This window comes from Passer domesticus, chromosome 11, assembly GCF_036417665.1.
Source record: "Passer domesticus isolate bPasDom1 chromosome 11, bPasDom1.hap1, whole genome shotgun sequence".
Classification (NCBI taxonomy): Eukaryota; Metazoa; Chordata; class Aves; order Passeriformes; family Passeridae; genus Passer; species Passer domesticus.
The window spans coordinates 15,756,879-15,782,395 of record NC_087484.1 but is presented as its reverse complement, the minus strand read 5'-3'; the positions used below and the strand labels follow the sequence as shown (position 1 = coordinate 15,782,395).

Sequence of the window (25,517 nt, the reverse complement as noted above, 5' to 3'; positions counted from 1 at the left end):
AGTTATTTGCACTTGAGTTAATACCTCCCCAGTCAGCCACACATCAGAGTCCCAGGAACAGAGAAGTGAAGGGAATCACAGGAAATCATCTCATCTATATCCCACCTCTGAGGCACCATCAAGTACAAAATATCTACAGTCTTTTTGAAATACTCCAGCAGCAAAGTCATCATGACCTCCCTGGGCCATCTTCACAAGAAAAATTCTAAATCCCAAATACCCATTTGCCCACAACTGCCTCAGTCAGTTGTGTGCCTATCTTAGCACATAAACCCAGCTCAGTTTGCCTTCAAGAATGTCATGTGGGATGGCGTACTAGCTTGTCTTTGCAATAAGGTTCTACCAAATCTACTACGCACAAGTACAGAGTGGCATCATGATAATTATTTATCACATTTGTAAGGAAAAGAAAGATTTTTAAAGTATCATCTAGTGCTTTATGCCATTATTAATTTTTAATACTAAATAAGCATTAAAGTTCTTGAAATTCTCCATGGCTTCCTCCCTCTCAGCTGCCCTTGCATTTTCAAACACACGTCATGCATTTGTCTTCTTGACATCATCAGGAGACTCCACATTTCTTACAGAGAATGGCAGATAAGTAAGCATTTGCAAATTTTTCCTATTATAGGATATTGTATCAAGTCCTGCTGACTTGCATAATCATTCTTATCTATCAAGTACACCTGACCTGTTCCTTTTTAGTCCTGTTTTTATTAAAAATAACTGGTTTAAGCATCTGGTCATAATTCACCTTTTCTGTGGCGGTTGAAAGGAAAAAGACATCAAAGAGATGACCTATTATTTGCTCATTTCCCTATTAAGCAATAAACTTCTACTTTCCTCCACTTTTGTTACTTAAATATTTTCTTGCTATTCTCCCTTCTTCAGCAGTTGCAGTTCAGTTTTAGCCCGAGCTTTCCAGCTCTCCCTTACGTGTCTCTGAAATCTGTCATACCAGTCCCCAGAGGTGAAACACACCTTTGCCATCTTTCCCTGCCCCGCTCAGTGCCATAAGCCAGGCTCATGTCTCACCCTGTCCCTCCTCTGGGACTGTTAGCCAAGAGCAGCTGTGCCCTGGCATGGCACCCAGGGTTGTGTTACTGCACGGGCACGGCGCTGGCAGCTGGCAAACCGCGCTGGCCCCAGAGAGGAGAAACACACCTTTGCCATCTTTCCCTGCCCCACTCATCTCACCCTGTCCCTCCTCTGGGACTGTTAGCCAAGAGCAGCTGTGCCCTGGCATGGCACCCAGGGCTGTGTTACTGCACGGGCACGGCGCTGGCAGCTGGCAAACCGCGCTGGCCCAGCCTGGCCTGGCTGACCCCGTGAGATTCTGGCTCCTGTGCAAGCAGCACCAGCCCCACCTGAAAGGCTGCTGCTTTCCTAACAGAACCGACACCTCACGGGTCCTGCATGGCCAAGGCAGCCCAGAGAGCACCGGGAGAGACATGAGTGAATGTTTCTCTTCTACTCTGCCAAAATGAAACAAAAGCAACAGGCGACACAGCAGAAACTGCCCGCTCGCGTCTGAGCTCCACTGAGAACAAAAAGAGTAACAAAGTTTGACTCTTTGAAGATTTGGTTGCTCCTTCCCTGCTTTTACACAAGCTCCTTTGTCACACAGGGTGCACAGGAATGTGCTCTGAGCCCACAGAAAATCTTCAATCCACCTCTTAATGAGACAAAAGGTTTCAGAGAAACCCAGATGAAACACGACAAGGCATAGTAATACAGCCAGAAGGACCCTATTGATCTGCTTTGCAAATGGAAAATACTGAGAAGCTAATGTAAATAGGAATGAGCTGCGAGAAATGTTCTGTAACCTTAAATTAACTACCTAAGAGCATGGCAGGCATCTTGCTGGTAGTTCTGCAGTTCACATAGCTCCTACAGTCATAAAATCCTAGCAGCTTCAGTGGGAAGGAAAATGAAATCCTCCAGTCCTTAGGGAAAAGTCACAGTTTATCTCTAGAAAGCATGAAGCTGCAAATCTGAAAAGATGCCAAAGTTGACAGTTAACTGCCACATACTACTGAAGTCTTTTTTTCCACCTTCTTCTTGAACTCTTTCTTCCATTCCCAGGCCAGACTCGAGGTTGGAAGTCGGTGAATGAATTCCACAAGTACTACAGTTTGTACTTTCCCCAACAGCTCAAAAGCGGAGGTATCAGGTTTCACAGCCCTGCGAGGAGGCTGGCACGGCTTCAAAGCACTTCTGAAATACCTCTCACTTTATCCTGAGGAGACAATGCCTCTCTGCAGGGACCTGCAACAGCCTTCCCTGCCAGAGCCGACTGTGACACAGCCCCAGCTCCTGAAAAGTACCACCAACATACCGGCAACTTCACGACCTTGTGCCAAGGCAGAACTTACCTGTAAAGTCTCAAATCAGACAGCATGTGCGATCTCAACATTTTTAAAGATGTCTTGGGTCTGTCGTGATTCAAAAGTGGGTTGGATTCAAGTCCCATGTTGGCCTCAATGTGCTAGTCCTAGTGGAAGTGCTTTCGACAAGCTCTTTAAGTTACCAAAAATAGCTTTGTACTACATTATCAAAACGACACAATCTTTAATTTTTCTCTTGACTGCAGTTAAATTTTAAAGAGACAAATGGATCAATTCCAGAATTTATAAAGACAGGTCTCATAAAACCTTCCTATTCTGAATTATTTCAGAGACAGCCATTTTTGAAAAATATAATTTTCTCCTTTCTCCTTTAATATTAAGAAAACTCAACTTTCCCTGGTTCCCTGCACAGAAAAAATACCCAGGATTTTGTATATTTTTGCCAATCCATTTACAATCAAAAACTTTCACTCCATCTCAGGAATGGTTGCAAATATCACCTCAATAGAGACAAGGGCATGCCAGAGAAATGGATTTTTACTAGGAATAGCAAAATGAAATAAGAAATAGGAACATAAGAAGAAATACAAATAGATACATAAAAGATAAATGGATATAAATATATCAATATCAGCAAATCTAAGTAAAAACTGCATGGAAAATATCCTTCTAAGCTCCAGGTCAATGGAAAATTTTAATTTATAACTGTATCATGTGCAACAGAGCTGCTGCAATTCCAAACATGACAACTGGGTGATATATGGTATTTCCCATGTTCTTATATGTCCTAGTATTTCAGTTATTAAATGACAAGCTGAGAAACAGTAACACAGAGACAAGTGACAATAAAGCTGCTGAAAGGATTAGTCGAAATTTGTCAAAGTGTGATGGAAAATATGGGAAGAACAAAACATGAGCTGCATTGGTGCTTGGAAAAAAACAAAACTCAAACCACTTGAGAATTTGAACCAAGGTCAAACTGAAACACTAGACACATTCACGAGGCAAGATGGCACATATTTGGATGATCCTTGATAGAAAAGCTTTCAAAGGGAAAGGGAAAGGGAAAGGGAAAGGGAAAGGGAAAGGGAAAGGGAAAGGGAAAGGGAAAGGGAAAGGGAAAGGGAAAGGGAAAGGGAAAGGGAAAGGGAAAGGGAAAGGGAAAGGGAAAGGGAAAGGGAAAGGGAAAGGGAAAGGCCAGCTGAGAGCACTGCAGTCAAGTGCTCCATCATCCCCTCTGCCTCTTCAGAATCTACTGGAACAAACCCTGTACAGGCAAGAAAGAATCTCAACATTGCTGCTCAGCCATGGGTCTCCTTGCTAAAAAGCAAGAAGAAACACTGGCCAAGTTTCCAAGTTTTCCAGGAAAAAGAATTTACCCTGATTACTTAATCCCCTTTGATCCTGTTAATCTGGTGCTTTGCCCCTGCACCAGTTCAGTCCAGCCCCTGGGTAAGGAACAGTTCACATGGCTTTGCTGCTGCACTGTCCTCACAGCACTGCCTCACCTGAGTGAGCCATGCACAAAAATCAAGGGAAAAGACTTTTCAACTAATTTGCAGCTGGCTCCATCAATTTGTGCTGGTTGTGCTCTGTGGGCTGGCAAGGTTTGGGTGCTGAGGATAGCAGTGGTATCCTGTTCTGTTGTTCCCATCCACAACTGACACACCTGTATGACTTCAGGTTGGTTATGAAATGTTGAAACTGCCTTTCAGAGCCTCAGCCCTGTTAGAGCCATGTCAGAGAAATAAGCCATTCTTAAGTGATGCTACTAAATTTGGGAACTCCCACCAGTACTGAAGGCAAAGCTGGTAAGTCCAACATCCAGTTGGACTGGATGTTGAACATTCCACTTCCTTTCCAATAATCTCATCATGAAACCTTTCTGTTTTTCTAACTTCCAATGCTGCAATGGCGTTTCAAGCCAAAGCACCCAAACACTGTAAAGTCAAGAATCAGCTGTGTGTTCCTTGAGGCGGAACAGTCACAAAATTCAAAAGCAAAAGGAAAGAAGAATCTTTGAGGATACAGTTTGCTTTCTCTAACGAGTCCTCAAAAACAGCAATGGGGGAAGCAAGGAATTATTTTGAGATAACATTTTAAAAACAAAAAAGTAGAATTTGAAAACATAGCACATAATAAAGATCAGCCACAAGCCATAGAACTGGCTGCAGTTTCAACTTATTTAAACTAAAGTATGCTGTCTCTTTTCCAACATAGGCTCTATGCACCCATATATTGTTGAGTAAACTTTTTCCCATGAAACCATTCCCACTACAGTTCAGAGATAGGCATTATGGTCAAGCCATGTTTCTAACAATAATGTTTAGTTTGGCAAGTTGTAGTGTGGTTATCTTGGCAAACAGATGCTTTAGCCTATGCCGTTTATTTGGTCCCAGTACATTCCAAATTATTTTGATGAAACTTCAAGTGTGATATGAAGGGAAAGTCATAGCTAGTAAATCACCTGGAAAGACCCATAAAAAGGACAGGTCTTGATGGCCTCACCCTGCCAAAGAAACAACACTGGGTTGCTGATCTGTTACAAATTGGAAATGCTTACAGAAAAAGCAGGGGTTCTTTTTATTGCAAGTCAAGGAAATATATACAGCACACAGAATAGTAATATGACCCTCCAGCAATGTTCAGCCTAGAACTGAAGGATCATAACTCTGAAGAGCAGTCAGCACTTAAGTTCATGAAGTTACTGAGGCAATTGTCACAGCATTCCCCCACACCCTCAGTGTAAATTGTTATTTATGTGCATGCACATGTATGTGCACAGACACACACTTTTAAATCTGGATTAACGTAAAGGTGAGAGTTCACATCAAGCAGGAGGAGGAGAGAGTTGTTTCTTTATCAGCACTATCTCACTTCAACAGAACAAAACAGAAAAAATGCTGCAAATGGGAATAAAACAAAAAGAAGATATTTAAGTCCTGAAATGATGCATGGTAGTTCATGCAAACATGCTTTCCTTGTTGTGTTCTTCATAGGTTTGCTGCTCCTTGACAGTGCTGTAACAATTCCAATGCTTTTCCTTCAAATACAACTCTTTTTTTCAAATAATTTACAATATTTGCAAATTATTAAAACACTTTTTATAGATCAAAATACTTTAAGAAGCTAGTTTCAGAATCAGGAGCAAATGGCTTGGTTCACAGAAATGTGCCATAACCTCAGAGCCCAATGTAAAAGACAGCATCTGTCAGTGCCTTGCACTTGTGGAAATCAGGACAAGTCCAAAAGCTGTAAATAAAGATACTTCCTGTCTCTGTCCCATTAAAGTAATTTCCAATAACTTTATAAAAATCTCACTTGCTTTTAAAATAATAAATAGAAAAAATTCATACTGCTTAGCTCCGATTTCTATTCACACAGCTCTTCCCCACAAATGTTCAGATTCACCTCTGCAGCTTTAAGCTGTCCTCAATAAGAAACATAGACATGAAATCCCAACTTTCCCTCTTCCCCCAGCCCAAATGCTGACTGCTCAGGAGTTAAGAATAGCAGCAGCAAGCTGACAGAAAACTGGGAAAAGGAGAGCATTTGAAAATTAATGCTTGGATTCACAGCATTATCAGGACAGGCTGACTGACAGCTAATCTTAGATACATCTATAGGCAATGCCATTATTTAATTTCTTTCATTGAACATGGAACGGGAAGTATTACACAATGACTACAGTTAAATGTAAATACATGGCCTCTAAATTTCACAGACATTCTTCAGATACCATCTAAACAGGTAGGCAGATTTATATGTATTTGTCTTTCCCAGAAGACATCCCTCAAATTAAACAGCAATAGAAAAGGATTATCTAATTTCCTGAGCAGCCTGCTACAGAAGCAAGAACCATGCAAAGACCTCTCTCACATGGACAGAGATTCAGTAGAGTTTTCACCTGCAGGAAAGCAACTCCAAAGTTACCTTGGTCCAACAGAAACTGCTGAACTTAGCCAACCTCACAGGGGTGGGAATCGAGACCTGGGAATATTCAACATCCTCTGAAACACAAGCAGTTCAACATTTCCTCCAATGGATGAATATCCAGCTTTAAACACATCCCACAGGACATGTGCATCTCAACAGAAATCACATCATAACTTGAAGCCCACACAAAACCCATCATGTCATGTAATGCACTAATGAATAAATACCTACAAAATACAGATGTTAACGCTGCTGTGGGACAAAAATAGAACTGAGTTTTCAAGGGCAACTAGTGACCTTTGGTTAAACTGCAGTGGGTGCTGTTGGAGCATTTACTGGTTTTACACATATATCTTCATACATACAGACTTTCTCAGGCAGTCACTCTGATGCTTTCCCCATTACCTTTCTCCTTATCTTCTACTGTTTCATTTAATTCTCTTTTCTTTCTTTTTCTCTTGAATCAGAACACACCTATATGATGGCATATTTTAGGTCCTTCAAGAAAGAAGAAACAAACACAAATCATTTGCACTGCTCTCTGCACAAACACACTCCTATGGACACTGTGTTTTCCTTCAGCACATCGGTTCCCTTCAACAAGCTGCACTCCAGCAAACGACTGGAAAAACACATCTTAAAAACAAATTAATTAGTTTCCTACAAATTAAATTTTTCCTTTCTGTGTTCCTAAAGCTTTTATCTACTGCTTCTTCTTTTACTCTTAACAATGCAATTGATTAAAGACAAATTACATTTCTGTAGGCATTGATTTGCTAAAGCTTTTGATAGAGCCCATTCCAGATGCATTATCTGATGTGATAGATCCTGCTTGGGAAGCTGCCACGGACTCCAGACAGCGTTTGAAGTGCAGTTATGCAATGGATGCCACAATGCCCAAGCAGGCAAATTATCTGCCTTCCCAAGGAGCCTTTGGTACATGAGCCATCCACACTGCCCTGAGCTGGGCTCTGTGTGCAGGAGCTGCAGCTCCCTGGGCACGGAGAGGCTCAGGGTGTGCTCAGAGGCTGCTGCACAGCAACCACAAAAGTGGTCATTGGGAGTAGTTCAAAACGTTCACAAGAATGCTTTGATGCTATCCAGAGCAGTGCTACTGGCCGGTAGCTAAACTATAATTATGCTGGCTGGATCAGAAAGTCAGGGTTGAGTTGCAAGAATTCCCTTCTCGGCCCACCCGTTCCAGACCTTGATCAAGGCCAATGTACTTTTGGGAAAGTTCAGTTCCAGAGAAAATGTAAGCCTACAGCTGAAAACCTCCTGGGTTCAGTTATAAAATCTAGGTCAAGTCATTCTCATAGCAGTGGCAGACTTTCCACACAGGTGGGGACACTCTGTACACAAGAAGGTACTAACAAAGAAATGTTTACAAAAATCTAATGGTATGTGTTAGGAAAAAACCAAATTAGCATCAGTTCATTATAAACTTTGTCTCTGGCCTGACTACCATCTATGATAGGGATTTTGTTATGCAGTGAAACAAGAGCAAGATAGGGCTTTAAACAATTGCCTCGAGCACACAAATCCTGTGTTTATTCCTAGGAACATATTCATAAATTATAAAACTGAAGGAGGACCACTTTGACTGTGTGGACTGCAGGAAATTACTTCATCACGACACGTTCTGACTGCTCTCTGACCAGCCTAATTCCCACTTGTTTTGTGAGGTGCATAACCACCGTGCACCTGAACAGTGGCTCTGAACTCGGTGTGTCAGGGATGAGTGATCATCAGCACTGGGATTTCCCACCAGGCTGGGCTGGGTGCAGCCACACCTGGGCCTGGCAGAGCTGTGGCATTGCCTTGCAAACACTCCTGCTCCAGGGCAGGACAGCACTGACCCCTGGCTGAGCCCTCCTCTGAGGTCACTTCTGCTTAGCAGACAGCAGGCAAGGCCAGAACCACGTGAGCAAAGTTAAATTCAGTATCCAAGCTCCACTTGGATCATCCCGTTTCCCTGGGCAAAGATCACAGTTGTGGACTTTATTAGGCTTTTCCTAATCCTTGCTGCCTGTTTTTACCCCACTGCATCCCTCCATAAACATGTGTCCAAGCTTGAGCCTAGCACCCAGCTTTCACCTCCTTCAAATTCTGCTGGTGGGAGGAAGGGTGACATCTATTCTCTGCTTCTAAACAGTATCTAAAACAGGTCATCAACTAAACAATAATTACAACCTCCAATGTGTTTATTTGCCTCAGGACATCGGTTTAAGGAAGCCTGTGCACAGCATACTCTCACACCAACCCTTTTCAGACAAAAAACCTGGCAGGGAATCACAAATTTTTTCCCTTCACCCCCAAAGAATCCTTATGATAGTGAACTTCCTTTAAGCAGCCTCATATTAAGTCTCACCATTAAAATAAAACACTGCACAAAACAATACACTAATATCTTATGGACTGCTTCATATAGTAAAGAATTATCTTGTTAATTCAGCCATCTCTCAGAAATTAATGCTTTTTTCCCCTGTCTTAGGAAGTCAAGGTACCTTATTGTGTTTGTGTATTTCAGTTCATTCTGCCATAAATTACCTGATTAATTCTGGCAGTGAAAAAGCTGGAGAAGTAATTTAAAATCATGATCATACAGAGGCATTGCATTTTCCTGCAGCAAAATCAGCACTCCTGTTTAACTCTCCTGACCTTTCATTTCCTGTGAAGGAGCACAGAAGGTAAAACCTGTTTCTGCAGGCACTAAGTTAGGAGTTCTCACAAGTTTGTTTTTGAATTATTTTCCCTCATAATAAATGAAAATACATTCAATATTATACCTAGAGAGACCACAGTACTGCAATGACACCAAACAGCTAACTACAGGTGGAATTAGGCTAAAACACCAAGGCTATTCAACCATGCAAAGTCAATCTAAATTCATCTTTGTCAACTTTCAAGAACAACAGAGAAGAAAGCATGGAAGGCAAATGTTAGAGAGAGAAATCTGACTTGTTTCCTGGGTAAGGTTTGCTTTGAAATACCGAAAACAACAAAATATGCAAAGATGACATAGGGAGAATTTAAGCACATTGGACTTGTAATTTGTTTCCTTTGAGTTTCACTTCTTGTTTCCTTCTAATTATAGCTCCTGAAATATTTTTAGGGAATAATTATAATATAATGACAGTTATCTATGTCAACTGTAAGTCATAGATGGCTTAACTCCTCTTTTTAAGAATTGGCCTCAACTATTTTCAGACTAAGCATGTACTTCCTGTAACTTCCCAAAATAACAGTTGGTGATCACTGGAGCTATAAGAGCTGCTGCTTGCTGGAAAGTGACACTTGCAATGTCTACACAAAGATCAAATATAAATTTATCAGAGAGCACCTATCCAAATGTCTGTTACAACACAATCAGTCATTGATCCTTCACTGACAAGCTACTGAAAGTCACTTCTACTCTGCACACACATAAACCTAATAAGCAGTAAAAAACCCTCAAGGAAACAAAGAACACCCTTAAAAAGCCATTAAATTCTTATAGGTTTGAGCACGGCTCTTCTCAAAAAATCTCACCTATTCAGCATCAATTTATATTACTGTTATATATGCCAAACATCCTGCTTAAATAACTAGGCTGTTAAGCAAATGGACTGACAAACCCACATCACAGTTATGACATTATTTGCTTAGGAAGTATATGTGATTATTTTACAGTGATGGAAGTTTCATTAGGAAACACTTCCACTGCACTGCCAGACAGCAAGGTCTGTAACACCTAATGTGGGAAAGAGACCAATCTGCACATCAAGTTCATTTGGGATCCCATCAAAAAGAAAGTCACATGTTCTCTGAGCCATTGGTCTTCTGGTTTCTTTTTTCTCTTATTCTAAAGCCAGGATAAGTTTAATAGGATGCTATCTCATACTGAAAAGTTCTGCCTTTTGAGTACATTTATTACCTGTGAAACTATATTCTAAATTGTGTTTATTTAATGATGTTTAAAAAACACCCCAAACAAACAGTGAGTTCACTTTTTATTTCAACTGAAGTTATTCCACATATCTAGTCAGGAACAAAATTACTTGAGCAGGTTAAACCCTCCCAGTATTCCATCAGGCCTTCATTTCTGAAGACACCAGAGAAGACCAAATCTTTTAAAATCAAAATAATTCTGTTATGTGAAAAAATAATCTTATTTCCCCCTCCTTTAACCCCCCCCCCCCATATTTGTGCTACAAGCCCATTTACTCACCACATTTACTGTGGTTTCAGGACCCACTGCCTACTATGGCAATTTCACGTTAAGGATTTCACACTTTCCTTGGGTCATTTAAGTCCAAGCCAATGCTGCCCACAGGATGCCTCCAGAAAGTTCTGCTGGCTTGTTTCACTAAGGCAGCACTGTCCCCAGAGTCAGCATATGGCAATCAAAGAACATTTGTGTCCTAAAAGTGCTTCACAGAAAAGAGGAAAGCAAAGGAAAAGTTCAGAAAGGCACCAGGAGCTCACTGGTAAGGTGAAGAGGTGAGGAGCCCAACAATAAGAAGTTCCCTCCTTGAAGCATCCAAGGGAAGAGGTATTAGGAGGAAGAAAAGTTGCTGACTGTGACCTTAAGAGAGACTTCTGTTTTGACAGGGAGAATCACAGGCATCATATCTTCAAGGGAGCTTTGAAGATGTGCATTTCATAGTGCTCCAGCTCTTACAATGAGACTGCTGGAATAACAAACACAGCCTCCCCAAAGCACTTCTGTGTCTGTAGAGCCGTTCTTAATTTAAGGACACACTTGCTTTAAGCTTCATTTACAGGCTTTGTTTAGTAGAGATCACTTTGATGAACTTTTAGTGGGCATTGAACTGGTCTTCCTGAATAGCAGCAGCCTCCTGAGTCAGGGAAACGTGTGACTTCCACTAACAGATTACAAAAAAGGGGGCTGAGAACTGCAGACCGGGCTTGAACTGCTCATTTTCTGAGAGCACCTTGGCTGTGCCACAGTTAGAACAAAATCAGGAGTGGAAAGGTCTAAACACAGAAGGAAACTTTCCAGCAACCGAGTTTTTTGAGCGAGATGGCATTAAACAGATCTGAAGGGGACACTGAAGTCTGGAGGGAGAAAAAAGGCTGGACAGTACTACTGCTCTGCAAGGACACAGTTTACATACCTTCCTTACCAGCATTTTTTTGTTACCCAACACTGCAGCAGTTATGTACTTCTTACTCATTGCTTAATCCTCCTAACACCTTAATGAAGAAGGTGAAAATCAGTTTTGCTTTGCATACAAAAAACTAATGCAATACCAAATTATTTATTCACATTCATGTAATGCTTTGGAAGAGACAAAATTAAACAGCTCACTCGTGTCCCATTGTTAGCTCTAATTTTAAAAATAACACAGCAGGCAGAAGTCTCTTGATCTTTCACATCCATGTGTCACGTTCAGGCCTTTCTCCTTATCTTTCACCTCAGATGACAACCCTCAGGATTACCCACATGACTGGGAAACTGGTGATGAGCCAACAGACTACCAGGCCACTTCACACAGCCTAACAGGGAAGAAATCCAAGCAAATTGCCTCCTGGCAGATTTAGGAAAAGGAATTTCAGCTTACCTTTGCCTGCTCCCGCTGAGGCGGCACCGAGCGTGGCTGAAGGAGACGGACGCTCTCCACCCGCGGGCCGCGTTCCCACAGAGGCAGGCACGCTGTGAAGAGGCTGAAATTAATGCAAAACATGCTCCTGATAAGGGCAGGCTGTCAGGAGCAGCCACATCACTGCCAGGTGGCTGAGGAAAGCCAGACCTCGTGGGAAAAGGGCAGGGGGTGAGTGCTGAGGAGGAGGAGGCCGAGCACCCAGAGGTGCTGCAGGGCCCTGGGGCTGAGGAACCCAACCAAACCCTGCTGACACCACGGCTGTCTGAGGACACACTGTCGTGCTACAAGACAACATCTTTTCTCTAAAGTTAGTCACTTAAAGGACAAATAATGACTTTCTGGCCCTGCATGGGCTCAAATGCATGTTTTGGACTGAGACCACCACCACAGAAACTGGAACTCACCTTATTTCCATCAGTCTTTAAAAATAAAAGCCAACCTGGCCTTGACTTCAAAAGATACTGTTTCTTCTGAGGAAGAAACAGTGAAAAGTTTGCCTTGCACCCAGCTCAGCTGACTGCAGAATCAGGATGTGCCAGAAATATGGAGTTTGTTTTGCTCTCAAACTCTTGCCTGAAAAAAACCAAAAAGCTGAAATTCTTTTTCCTAAATCTGCCTCAATCAAATTTCTAAACTGGCTGAAGACAAATGAACTGCTGTTTTAAATTCACAAGCTGAAGGTGAAACAATAAATTGATAGATAGTTAAAATTGTAATTTCTTTGTTCAGTCCATCTTCAAAAAGGTGGAAAAACAAAGCACAACCACCGCAATGATGAAACTGAGCAGGACAGTAGCCATGTCCACAATAACCTGAGGAGAAAGCCCCTGACATTTCAGCTTTATGTACTTTATTGACAGCAAATAATTCACAACAAAACTGACATTTCATTCAATCTAACTAATAATAATAATCATTTATTGTTACAATAAAAGAAAACCAACCCAAATACAAGCAAACAAGAGGAGAAAGACTTCTCACTTCCCAGTCTGAGAGATGGACCCTGGGAAAAGCCCCATGAGCAGAGCCATGTGTAGCAGGAGGGACTTTCCCCCTGCTGAAGTTCCAGGAGGGGTCAGCCACGACATCCAACAGCCAAATGGTGCCAGACTGATTTTGAAGTTAAAAAAAATAAAGTAAAAAAGAAAGGCACAGATTGTGACAGCCATATCCAATGCCACCCACAAGCCTTTGGATGGACAGATAGGGGCAGAGCTGTAAGTCACAACTTTTCCTCTTCAAAAATTACTGGTAAAAGTATCAAAGACATTACCTGGTTGTTTTAAATTTTTATCAATTCTGTAGCAGCATTGCTGCTCTAATGGTTTTTCTTTGCAATGCTCTGTCCTCTACAAACACTGTAGGCAAGTTCTCCAGTCAGGTCATGCTCCTCAAATTAACCAGCACTTCAATTTCTGTAGACAGAAGTAGGGTCCAAGACTGGCTGAAAAAGCAGAACCATTTTACCAGGCCATGACACAGCATAGCTCCACTTCCTGCTGTTCTGATTCAATACAGTTCCTGTGTCTACAGACACTGATTGCTCTGAGAGGTATTCAACATCTACAGAAGGCAGACTGGTTTTATTTTATTTTATTGGTGTCCATCTCCAAATACAATTGTCAAGTATCCTAATACAGCAGAAACAGGGGTTTTGGGGATCCCACCAAGCAGAGCCTTTCCATAGGTTGTGGAGTGTTAGGGGGACTTCCCAGCAGTTTCTTTTCCATGCCCCTTCATTAAAGTTCCAGTTTTCAAACCATCCACCAATTCAGATCAGGAATCCAGAATGGCACAGAACCTTTTACCAAAAAACCTGTCCCCAGCAAGCTTCACAAGGCACTGAGTGTTTCAGGTCTCCCTCCATCCTCCCCTCTCGAGGCCTCGCACCCAGCCCTACTCTGTCTTAACAGCAGACATGCAGAGTTCTTGGGCTGTTTTCTGTGACATCCAAGCCTGGCCACTGCAGGCACACATTAATATTAAATTATCCTGTTAATGCTATTCCAAATGTAGAACAAAAGCTTCCAACCTGAAAACATTTAAATGCAGAAGTCACCATAACACCTGCTTCCTCAAGTAGCCCTTGACTGGCCTCCATCTTCTCCTCTGACGTGTAAATGTTCTTTCAGTAAACATCTGGAAATCACAGATTCCTCATTTCATCTTTTTTGAGAACAGTACCACCTTAAAGATGCAAAGACAAAATAAAAGTTTTCCTCTAAACTGAGTCTCAAACTTCTTTCACTCTTTTTTTTTTAATGGGGATCGCTACATTTACAAACAACTTATTTACAGTATCTTCAAAGTCACATCGCAGTGAAAAATACCAACAGGCAGATAAATACAAGGTGAAATGGACAAGAGTGAATACTGTCACTTTACAGTATTTACACCTCCCTGTCACCACTGAACTAGCCTCTAAGTTTGCAGGCTGAAAAAATCAGACAAAAAACCAACCCCAAAAAATCCCCAAAATCATTTGCACCCAAAGATGGCTTGGAGGCCACACAGGAGATGGGCAAAAATTTGCCATAATGTCTTTATTTTCAGTATTGTTTCTTTAAACTGTACTAGTTTGAATGAAGCTGCAGAACAAGAGCTCCAGCATGTCCCAGATGGATTCAGTGGGCCCTGAATGCTGAACTCCAGCTGCTGCCAAGCACTGGGGTCAGCTCAGCCTCGCAGGAGCCCCTGAGGCTGCTCAGCTGTGCCGGGCACACAGCTCCAAGCAGCATGGCTGGGGCACCCACTGAGGCACACCCTCCTCATCCCCCAGCCTGCAGGGAAACACAGGCCATGAAACATCTCCAGCTGGAAGTCAGCTGGGAGCAAGATGGACACAGTGCTTGGTTCTTAAAGATGCACCAAGTAAGGCTACAGCACCAGAGCATGCATATAAACATGGCCTGAGTTATCTTTTTGCTTTCTGAATTCATACTTTTACTGAAAAAAACATGAAACAACACTATGGAAGACATGATATTTTAAATACTAAGTAAAAAGGTTAGTATCAAATACTAGAAGGACAAAAATTTATTTGGAGTTCCACAACATACACATCAACTCAATCAAACTGAGCTTGAACATAGCAAACTTTGCCAAAACCCAAGTGTGTAAATGCTCCTTGTGATCCTGGAGACTGCATCAAGTGGTTTTTCCAACCTCTCCCATTTTCAACCAATAGCATTAATAAAATGCATTCAATACAGAGGTTTTGAACATTGAAACTGTGCCAGTAATGGAGTCAGAAAGAAACTCAAATAATAAGCAGAAACTTCCACTTGAAAAAAATTAAAAGCAAAATAAACTCCCGAGCGTCTGAGTTTTACCAGCTGATCTAGGACTGATCCCATGTGCTCATTTTCAAACTTAGAGAAATGACAATCTGTTCTGTGGCAGACAGTGCAAAAGAATTCATAAAAGATAGTATAGCACATTATTTTTGAGGTATTTATACTTTAATTTAAAAGGGTTTAGTTCATAATCATCTATTTATTAAAGTTTGTAATTCATAAGAATAAAAATCTATGCAATAATCAAGAGTTTTAGGTTTGGTTATGAATGCACTTTGTTGCAAAAGTTTTTTCAGAACATTTGCTGAACAGGCATCTTGAACTTTACTTAGGAAAAAAATAATGATTAACATAAGCACCATGCACATTAACATCTTTAACAAGCTCCTTCTCTGCCCATGTGCCATCATTAAGATGAATGGAAACCCACCAGATCAGCACCACCCCCCTGCCATCCCTAATGACCACTGCCAATTCCTACACTTTTGCAGAATTCATTTTGTTTTATGAACAAAATTTGCTCAGAGGTATAACTGTGAAGTACTCCTGCCAACATTAAATGAACTCACTGGTGCCTTTTAAACCTTAGAAGTTTACAGTAGCTTCCAGCACCTCCAAACTTGTGACTTTAATTGCCAGATTCTGCAAATTCTGGAACAATACAAAGCACAATGAACATTAAATACTTTTCTATGCAAGGCACTTAAACATCAACACAGGCTAATACTTAGTAACCAAATAAACACAGTGAGCATTTAATTTAATTCAGTAAGCTGGAGAAGACTGGGCAAAGGAGTTGAGGGTGAGTTATTCTTATATTTTTACTTCAGAATATATGTAAGCTTTCATATATTGCAAATAAACCCCTTTAAAAAAAAAGAAAAAAAAACCCAAGGCTTAAGATAAAATTAAAATGGGTAACTTGGAAATTTAAATACTGGTCTGATGCACATGGCTTTCTTTTTAAAGCAAGTGCTGCCTTCTTAGGTATTAATGGTTCTTTGGAAAAATCCACATCACTGCTTATCAAGGCTAAAAGGTGAGCTACTCCAGATCCACTTGCTCCTTTCTACATAAGAAAGCAGCAAAGCCAAGTTTGCTACTGCTTGCTACCAGAACCTTTGGGAGGAGACTGCTCTGTCAGCAAAGGCCAAGATTTCCCAGGGCAGCACTTGGGCAGGCACAGGTCCCTCTCAGCTGCAGCCTCCCCACACAGCAGCACCCTCCCTCTGCCAGCATCGCCACTGCTGCAGTTGTTCCCAGTCAATCTGGAATGATTTACTGCAAGTCCTTTCTTAAGTGAATATTCTGAGTTGACAGGGTCAAAGTGGTTTTATATGTGCAGTACTACCAGCAGAGCTAATGGACTGGTAAGCCTCCAGCAAAAGGAGAGGTGAAGAGCAGCTGTGCAATGGCCCCTTCATCTACACTGCAGTCAGAAGTGGACACTGCAGTAACCACAGCCTAATCCCAGACATCATAAACATCTCAAGGGGAAGAAACCCCTTCTTTGAGGGCTGACAGCCTTCCTGCAGGTAGAGCTGCTGCTGTGCATGCCTGCTTTTTCCTGATAACAAGAATTCTTTTGAATGTGCACTAGCCCATGGAGTTGCTTTGTGGAAACACGAGGGACCAACAGGGACTTGACATGGCTTCAAATTCAATTATCACTTCAACAACATTTTATTTGAAAATCCATGATCTCAGTATTTTTCCAGTCCCCAAAAGAATTAAGACTCTGCAAATGCTATGCACAGAAGAATTTTCATCTGCATAGAATCAGTGTAAAGCAGAGGACAGTCACAGAAGAATTTTTCCTTGTCATGCCTCTTGCACTGATTTCCAGACAATTATCTGAGTTGTGCTTTTTAAATTTTATGCTGAAGTCTTGCTATGGCTTCCAAGTGATTTTACATGATGTGAGCCTTTCCCCCAAATTCAGTGGAAGGAGAGCTGTATCCTGAAAAGTCTCCAGAAAAATGAAACAAGGGCTTTAGTGAAATAATGCAAGGAAGCATACTCCCTACTCCACCTAACTACACTTCATTCTTAACTACAGTGGTCCACAGCCATTCTCAATGACAAACCATGGAAACATCACAGAAACCTCGTAGGACAATTTCAGATATTTGAGACAGCTTACCAAGAAAATAAAAAAGACCCAAAACCCACTACAGCAGATAAAACAGTATCTAGTTTATTACATATAGAAAGAGATTTCCAGAATTTACAAACACCCACATTTTCATTCCAGGGAAAGAGTCAATTTAAAAAGTTCACCCTTTTTTGTTTCCATTTCGTTTTGTGGTTTCCTGTTGGTTGGGTTTTTTTTGTTTGTTTGTTTTTCTTCTTTACAATATATACAATGGAAGACTTTGATTTCTTTTTTCTGATTTTTTGTCAGTTACTGTGCAATTGATGAATTCAAGTTGACACTTGCAAATACCCATGTATAGTAATGTTTGTCTTCATTTCAGTTAATACAGACTATTATTTTACAAGGAGTACAAAATTATTTTTCTTTTGGAAAGAATTCAGCTCATCATCAGGGTTATCTTACAACTGATAGTATCAGTAAATATGACTGTACAATCAAGGCCCAGGGACCAATGACTCGTATTATATTATTTTCTGAATTACAATCTTAAAACAAGAATAGTACCCTACTCTATTCTTAGAAGCCTTGTTTTAAGCAGGTTCCCCACTCTGTTTACAACAGAATATAGTATACCTCAGTTCCACATCAAAAAAGATGTGCTGTAGGAAAAGTTACATTTTAATTAAAAAAGTACATGTATAAATCAGAACCTATGTTAAATATTTAATACTCTTCAACCAACATTAAGTCTTGTATGTAATAATTTACAATGATGATTTGTCATATAGGTTTTCAGCAGCAAATGAAGTTGTGTAAATGTGCTAGTAAAATACCCATTCTCACCATGATGTAGTGGTGGGCACATCAGTTCATGTGGCCAGCTAAGTCCTTATGGTAGAGGATGAAGTAAGAGAGACTTGTTGTCCAGGTGTCACAGTGCTTCTGCTTGGCACAACACAGGATGTGCAGCTCAGTCAACAACTCCTGAGGTTTGTGTAAAGTAAACAAACTGAACTGGATGCATCGTACCCATTTACAGAGGAAGAGGAGGAGGAGGTGAGGTCCTAGTTGTGATAGCATGAAACATTTATAGTCTTGATACCCATGAGTTTAAAAGAAGGATTTGTTGAGGTTGTGTAGGTCATCATTCTGAAATTGAAAGAGAAAGAAAATTAGCGTCACGAGCACTTAAAATTTTTTCTGCAATTACTTCCCCACCCCTCCTTTTTTCTCTTTTTTCTTCTCTTTAAAAGAGTTATCATTCAAACTGAAAGTGTTAGCACCTTGAAAAATTATGGCATACACAGTTGAACTGTACTCCAGCATGTGAATCCCAAAAGCATTTAAAACAGATGTTGGCAATAAAATTCAAAGCACTCAGAAACACATCTAAAACTTGCAAGAGATTCACCTAAGCAGAAACAATTTAAGTGTCCATACTGATTAACTCTGACAAGCTCCTGTAACAAGAGAAAGGAAAGCTGCAAACACCAGCCTGCTGCTGGCATTTTTACCAGCTACAGGAAAGATTCACGGCATGTCAGGCCCTACAAGAGGCCTCCCTGGCCACCTGCAAACACCAGGCTGGCCTGGGAAGGATGACCAAGGAATGGAGCATTCAGGGTGCACCATTACCACTCCCTATCTGATATACAAGTTCTAAATAAAAAAAAAGTACATAGAAAATCTTGTAAAGTCCATAAATTTATTTACATTCTGCTTCCCTCTGAGAGAGGGCTGGGTGAATAATAAGGCCCTGCAACCCCAATAATGCACAGCAGAGGTTTGGAGGGGAATGAATGCCAGAAGCTGCCTCTGACCCTGTCCCCCCAGTGCTCCTCATCTGCTGCAGCCCCCCATACCCAGTGCACAGTGCACCAGTCTGGGTCAGCAAGTCCTCTGGACTCTGCCTTTCTGCTGGCTCTCCCCAGGCAGGCTGTCAGTCCCAGCCCTGATGAGGAGCAAGGCAGTTCCCAGCAGGATGGGCTCGATGGCCTCGTGTCCTGCTGCAGCCCCTGTGGGGAGCACGGTCCCTGCTGGGGGACACAGAGCTGAGCTCACACGCTGGGGCACCAGGGCTGCCTCCCACTGTTGCTGAGGCCCTGCAGCACTGGCTGGCCAAACACACAGCCCTGGTGCCCCCCATTGCCCAGCACCCCTGGGCCTCCCACACCACAGTCCCAGTTCCTCTCTGCACACCACTGACATGCAGCCAGACCAACTGGGAACTGAACTGTGCAGCATTGAAATGAATACAATTTGTCTTCTACTGGGGTTAGAGGGCTACCAGCATTTACATTTCAATAGTTTTGCTAAAATCTGCTGAAGCAAGACTCATATTTTACATAAAAGTGTGTCTATTTCTTTGTTCAATATTAACTGTGCTCCTGAAAAGACAGGTAAACAGTGCATTTTCCTCAGTACAAATAAAGGCTTCCCATTGACACGTTGAAGTGAAAAAACTGAAAAGACCTCCTGTCCCATATTCTTTAATTGCACAAGAAACAAAATTTACTTTGTGTGGTCCTTCAAGTGAAAGGAAAGCCTATCCCTGCAAATGATGTGTGGTATGCTGTGAAAACTCCCTGGAGAATTATCTCACAGATCTCTTATTTACTTTCAACTTTCCTCTGCACTCATATTGCGATCTACTGGAATGTTCCTACCCGAATATCTATACACAGCTTCACATAGCTTCAGCTTTCAACTACATTTGACCTAAAATTAGCCAGTAATGCCATACTTTATTAATAAAGACAAGCAACAAAAGAGAAATTGCTTGTTTAAATGGAGGAACAAAGTGTGCATGATGTGTATGCTGCATATCCAAGGTGGAGTATTCCACACCCAGCTCCCATCCAGCAGGGCCAGAGGAACTGCTGGATGCCCCCCCAAAGGTCCAACCTGCCCTGCACTGGCAGGGCAAGTGGAAGGACAGCAAGAAACAGCTTTTCTACATGGCTAGACTTGATTCTGCTAAGAGATTTTAAGAACATAAATAATACATGATTTGCAGTATCAGGGCCAAGTTCTACGCCTCTTCACCAGTATTCAGGTCACCTAAACTCAAATACATCATGTATTGAACAAAACTGCCTGTCTCATCCAATTCCTCACCAATTCCATCAATACAGCCAAGTAGTCATCTCAGCCACTACTGGAGGGCATTTATTCCTGGATTCCAAAGTTAGAAGAGCAGAGGAAGAAAGAGGTGACCAGTCTATGGGAAAACCAAAACTCTTCCTAGAGGAATTCACTAAGAAAAGAAAACTGAAGAAACACACAGTTACAGAAACCCAAAACTTGTACATTATAGTCCTGCACATGTGTAAAAAGAGTGAAAAATTACAGAAGCCTGAAATACCCAAGAGTTGGAGAGGATGAAGAGCCAGAATAATGTAGGACATGACCTGGTACAGGCTGAATTTCTACAAATGTCAGCTGGAGGCATGACAGGACACAGGGGCATGGAGCAATTTCAAGCTTGTACTTAAACCTCCAGATCTTCAGCAGCACAACATGGAAATCTGCCTGTCACCCCTTCCTAAAGATGTTTTGGTAGGTTTTGTTTTCTTTTAATTTTGGGAAGGAAAAAAAAATCAATGAGGATCTTTGCTAAGGACCATCTGAAACTATTGATTGCAATTATTGGCTTTCATACCCAACTCCTCTGACAAATCTCTTACAACAAACCACGAATTGAGTAACCAAGAATGACAACCCACACCACTGCTGCAGTCCAGTGGTGCCTGTTCTGTCTGAATGCACAAAGATGTGTAGGAAACAGACAATCTGAGAGCAAAGCTGCTCCTCTGAGGTCACTGGAAATACACTCATCCTATAAGCCTTGGATCCATTACTTATGCACAGCCAAAAGCACTATCCTCAGTTTTAGCATACAAATGTTCTTTGCTGGACTTCAAGAGAGTATTTCCTGAATTTTTGACAAAACAATCTGATCTCCTCTCTCCTCAGTGAGCTATTGCAGTGTGCTTTAAGGTGAAAGAACCTTATTTGGAAATTAAGTAATGGGCTGGATACCTCCAGCCACCAGCATTTCCTTAACAACACACAAAACAGTGCAGAAGACAAGTGTTTTAATAGAGAGTGTGAGGACAGCAGCGAGCTGAGGTAAGGATCATTAAAACTACTGACATCACTGTTGGCAACCAGAGCAAAGGGAAAACCTGTGTTTAATCTATTTCCTATTCACCACAAGTTTCAGCTGGAGTCCCCAATAATGCAGTTTGTGGTTGACTTTATGGAAAAAGTTAGTGATGCAAAAAAATGTACTGAAACAAACAAGCATCTTTAAAAGTTCCTACAAGGTACCTCTGACAAGTAGTCTCTGCTCAACATCTGTTACAACACACATGGAGATAACACTGACACACGTTCCAGCTGGCAAAGCTTCCTTCTCAAATCTCTTAGTCCAGGATGGATACAGCACAGCTAGCTGCAGTTTCTATTACAGCTGAAATCCCATTCTTAAATCCAGTAACTAAAAATAAGGTGATATTTCATTTTAGTTCCATTATTGGGGAGGTGGAGAAGAAGAGTACTTAAATTTTGAACTAAGAGCAGAGTGTCTAGACAGCTTAATATATCTTTTCTGAAGTTAAACAGAATTTTCATACATAACATTGATGTGTTGCTAAACTACACTGTAAGTGTAATCCTTACTCCTTCCTTATACTCCATTCTCTTTGAAAGTAACCAAGGAGGAAAAAAATAAAACAAAGCAAACAAAAATGAAAACTCAAGCAATTTTCCAGCAAAAGGCTTTCCAGTAGCCAATTTAAACTTCCATTTGCTATTAAGAGCCAATAATGTGTCTTGTCCCTAAAAGACCAATAGAAATGCCCTTCCAAAGAGTCATTTAATTTCGAAAGAGTCCAATAACATGAAGTTGCTGTTGCAGTTCCACCATCATGTCAGCAAACAAATGCAACTACTTTGTCACTGATTAACACAGCGGGACCAAACACAGCTCCCAAACATCAGACCTGCTCAGCACACTGTGACACCTTCCCAGCGTCAGCTGGCATCTGTTTAGGAAACAACTCCACAGGTGACAGAGCCAGGTCAATGAAAAGATAGTTCTTGACTGAAGAAAATGTAGATTTTTTTTTTTTCTCAATTTACCAAATGAGGATATTTTGCAGCTGTGCCATTAACCTTGTTAATCCAAACACATTCTCCAGAACTGCACCTATCTCATCAACACCTCGGCTGAAACCAAGCAAGGACTAGCTGAAGATTCCCTGTCATAGTTACTGGTTATAAACAAACCGTTTCAGAAGTGCATTAGGATCATATAGATCACCTTATTCTGTGTGTGGCAGCTTCCCACATAATGAACAAATCTAGGTAATAAAAAATAAAAAGCTCATGGACAAAAAGGCCCGAACCAAAAGGAGAGCCATTGTGAACATCCTCGGGGGGACCCACGCAGGATGATTCCACCAGCCGAGCTCTCCGTGCAGCCTGCAGCACCCTTTGCCCGGACAGGTATAACGGGGTGTCTTTAGAGACCCGAGACAAAGTAAACACCTTAAGAAGTCTTGAAAAACTCTTTTACAGCTCGTCTTGGTGACACCTGCAAGAGTCACGACTAATTACAAACAAACGGTGCGCACCTACCCGCGAGCCGAAAGCAGCCGCGTTGCCTCGCTCCCCACAGGGATGAGCACAAGCAGCGCCTGGTTACATCTTCCCCGGCATCACTAACGTGCACGCAGGCACGGGAAGCATCTCCTTCGGATAAATTAAAAACATCGACCAAAATTTAAGCTAGCTCAAGGAACTGCTTTTCAAAGCGATGCAAATAAACTGCAGCGCTTCCCCACTCCCAGCGACGCCGAAAGAGCCAAGGAATGCAGGCAGGAACAATGGCTGCTCCAGCGCGTTAATTGCAGCCCGGGCCTAACAAAAGCAATTCCAAACACAACCAAACAAAGTAATTACAACATCGCTATTTAACTTGACAGGCTGTAATCTACATTTAATAGATAGGCTTTTCTTCCTTGTACCCCAAATTTCAGCTTTCCCGTGAACGTCTTAAAGGGGGAATTAGTGAAGATTCGGTTTCACCAAGTCCTTTCCTGTAGGGCAGAATAAGTGAATTCGGTGTTTCCACCCGTTTTTGTCTTTTATAGAGGTCATTCACTGCTGGAGCAAGGAACCTAAAGACCACTTACAGATGATACAGTCTTTCTGCTATTGGTTCAGACAAAGTTCATGTACAGCACTTGAAAAAAACCAAAGCCATCCTCATTACAGCAGAAAATTGTCCTCTTTTCCCCAGAAGGAGAAGGTGGGGAAAAACAACAACTGTGAGACTTTAAAAATAAGGTGATGAGCAGTACCAGGTTTTTACATTTCAGAACCCATTTCCTGGGATGTAAGTACAGTGGGAAAGCACAAACTAAAACACACACATTCTTTGGATGAGCTTCTGCCCATCAAAGAATTCGCATGTTTGATTTCAGCTTTACAGCATGTCAACCTGATTTAAGCTCATTCAAGAGAAAACTCAACCCATCACTGGGGTCAGCAAGAAAGGCTGCTGCTGCAGACACAAAGCCAAGGACTGCCTGCCCCGAGCACCTGGCACAGGAGAGAGTGAAGCTGCTGGAGGTCAGATTTGCCTGGTTCCAAAAAAGAGGACACCAGCCAGCTCTCTGCACTGACATAAAACATGGAAAAAGGAAATTACAAATTTTCTATGTAGAAAAAATACTGAAGGGATATCTGCTCTATTACACAAAAGCAGTAGCCGTTAGGGGCTTGAACAAGACTGATGACCCAAATAGTGAATTTCTGATTAAATATTTCATCTTTTTAATTGTGGAAAAAGAAGTTACCAAATTTTTGGGTTTTTGGAAGACTGAAAGAAACAAAGTGCAATTAAGTTTAGAAAGAAAGAGCTTAAATTCAATAGCATATTTTATAAAGAAATTCTACAACTTTTCTTGTGGTGGCACAGCTAAGCAAGCCATAAAACAAAACAAGTGTCCAGCAGTTGCAAGTAGCAAAAATTCAAGATGCAGCCTGTAGGTTTGTGGTTGGTTGAGCTTCTATGAAATTAAATTAGTTTTTTCTCATTAAAAGAGAGTGGTGCTATAAATAGGATTCTCATGTTTGTGTCTTCCAATTTTGTAAGGACTGAAGGCCTGGATCTTTCCCTTCCATTACTAATAGTCCATCTGAGTAATCAGCTAAAGGCTGAGTCCAGCTTACAATGCAGAGAAAATCCCTTTGTTTCAGGACTAAAAATAATGATACTATGAAGCCAGGGATCTCATGAGATCAATACTCCAAGTTCATCCCAAATCTTGTCATAATGCTCCTCTAATACACTTGGCAGCACTGTTTGTGTTTGATATCCTTCAGATAAACCCACTGCTGGCCCAAAGTCTTCTCTCCTCCCCAGACTGCAATAATGAGAGCAATATCAAATCCTAAATGTGCACCACCTGGTTAATAGCTTTAGTCCTCACAGGGCAACACTGCTTGTGTCTTTAAGATTCAAATAGACTTGCAAATTCAGCCGGGATCATTCATTATTTTGGATTTTATACTGTTCAGCTCATGAGTCTGCAGAGTCTAACCCTGAAGAATTTGTGGCATTCACACCTCTCATGATGGCCCAATAATCCACACTCAGTTCAAGAAGCTCTGGTGAAGTACACTTTGTATGGCTGTATCCTTCAAAAGAAAACACTGCTCAGTTTCTATCTTTATCAAACATATAACCAAATATCGACAATATTAACAAGGGGAACCCAGCAACAACATCATTATGCAATTTGTTCTTCAAAGGAGCTTTCTTATTTTTCAAATTAAATTATTTTAATGGCAGTTTTAAATTCAACAAACTCACCAGTGCTGGGTATCATTACAACTGCTCTGACTATAGGGAAGCAGATGACCTGGGTGCCTTTAGATGCACTCACACCCCTTCAGCTTGTCAACAATTTAAATATACACAATTAATTTTGATCAAAATTGAGTGCACTGAAGCTGTGCTTATATTATATCAAGTAAATTACATCAGCAGTGGAGCTTAGCAACACATAACACTCAGTGTAGCTACCACATAATCAGAATATATTTCAGCTGCTGAATATCCTTATCTTTCTGTGAATCTGTATTTCACATGCCTTTCTGGCACTCTGGGCTGGTTCCCAATTCCAGAAGCCTAACCTTACCACTTTCTCTTGTACTT

At 41.4% G+C, this 25,517-nt stretch overlaps 2 protein-coding genes across 2 annotated transcripts in view; both read right to left on the bottom strand.

The window, feature by feature from the left end:
• The window catches only part of LOC135278570 (uncharacterized), a 230,648-nt gene extending 217,955 nt beyond the window's left edge, over positions 1-12,693 (bottom strand). The window contains exons 1-2 of the mRNA XM_064385146.1: positions 12,661-12,693; positions 11,852-12,174 (exon numbers count right to left, since the gene is read on the bottom strand). Coding sequence (XP_064241216.1) covers positions 11,852-12,174; positions 12,661-12,693 — 356 coding nt within the window. The remainder of the gene's footprint in view (positions 1-11,851; positions 12,175-12,660) is intronic.
• A 4,672-nt stretch (positions 12,694-17,365) lies between these two features.
• The window catches only part of IRS1 (insulin receptor substrate 1), a 49,181-nt gene continuing 41,029 nt past the window's right edge, over positions 17,366-25,517 (bottom strand). The window contains exon 2 of the mRNA XM_064385942.1: positions 17,366-18,436. The gene's annotated coding sequence lies outside the window, so the exon portion shown is untranslated. The remainder of the gene's footprint in view (positions 18,437-25,517) is intronic.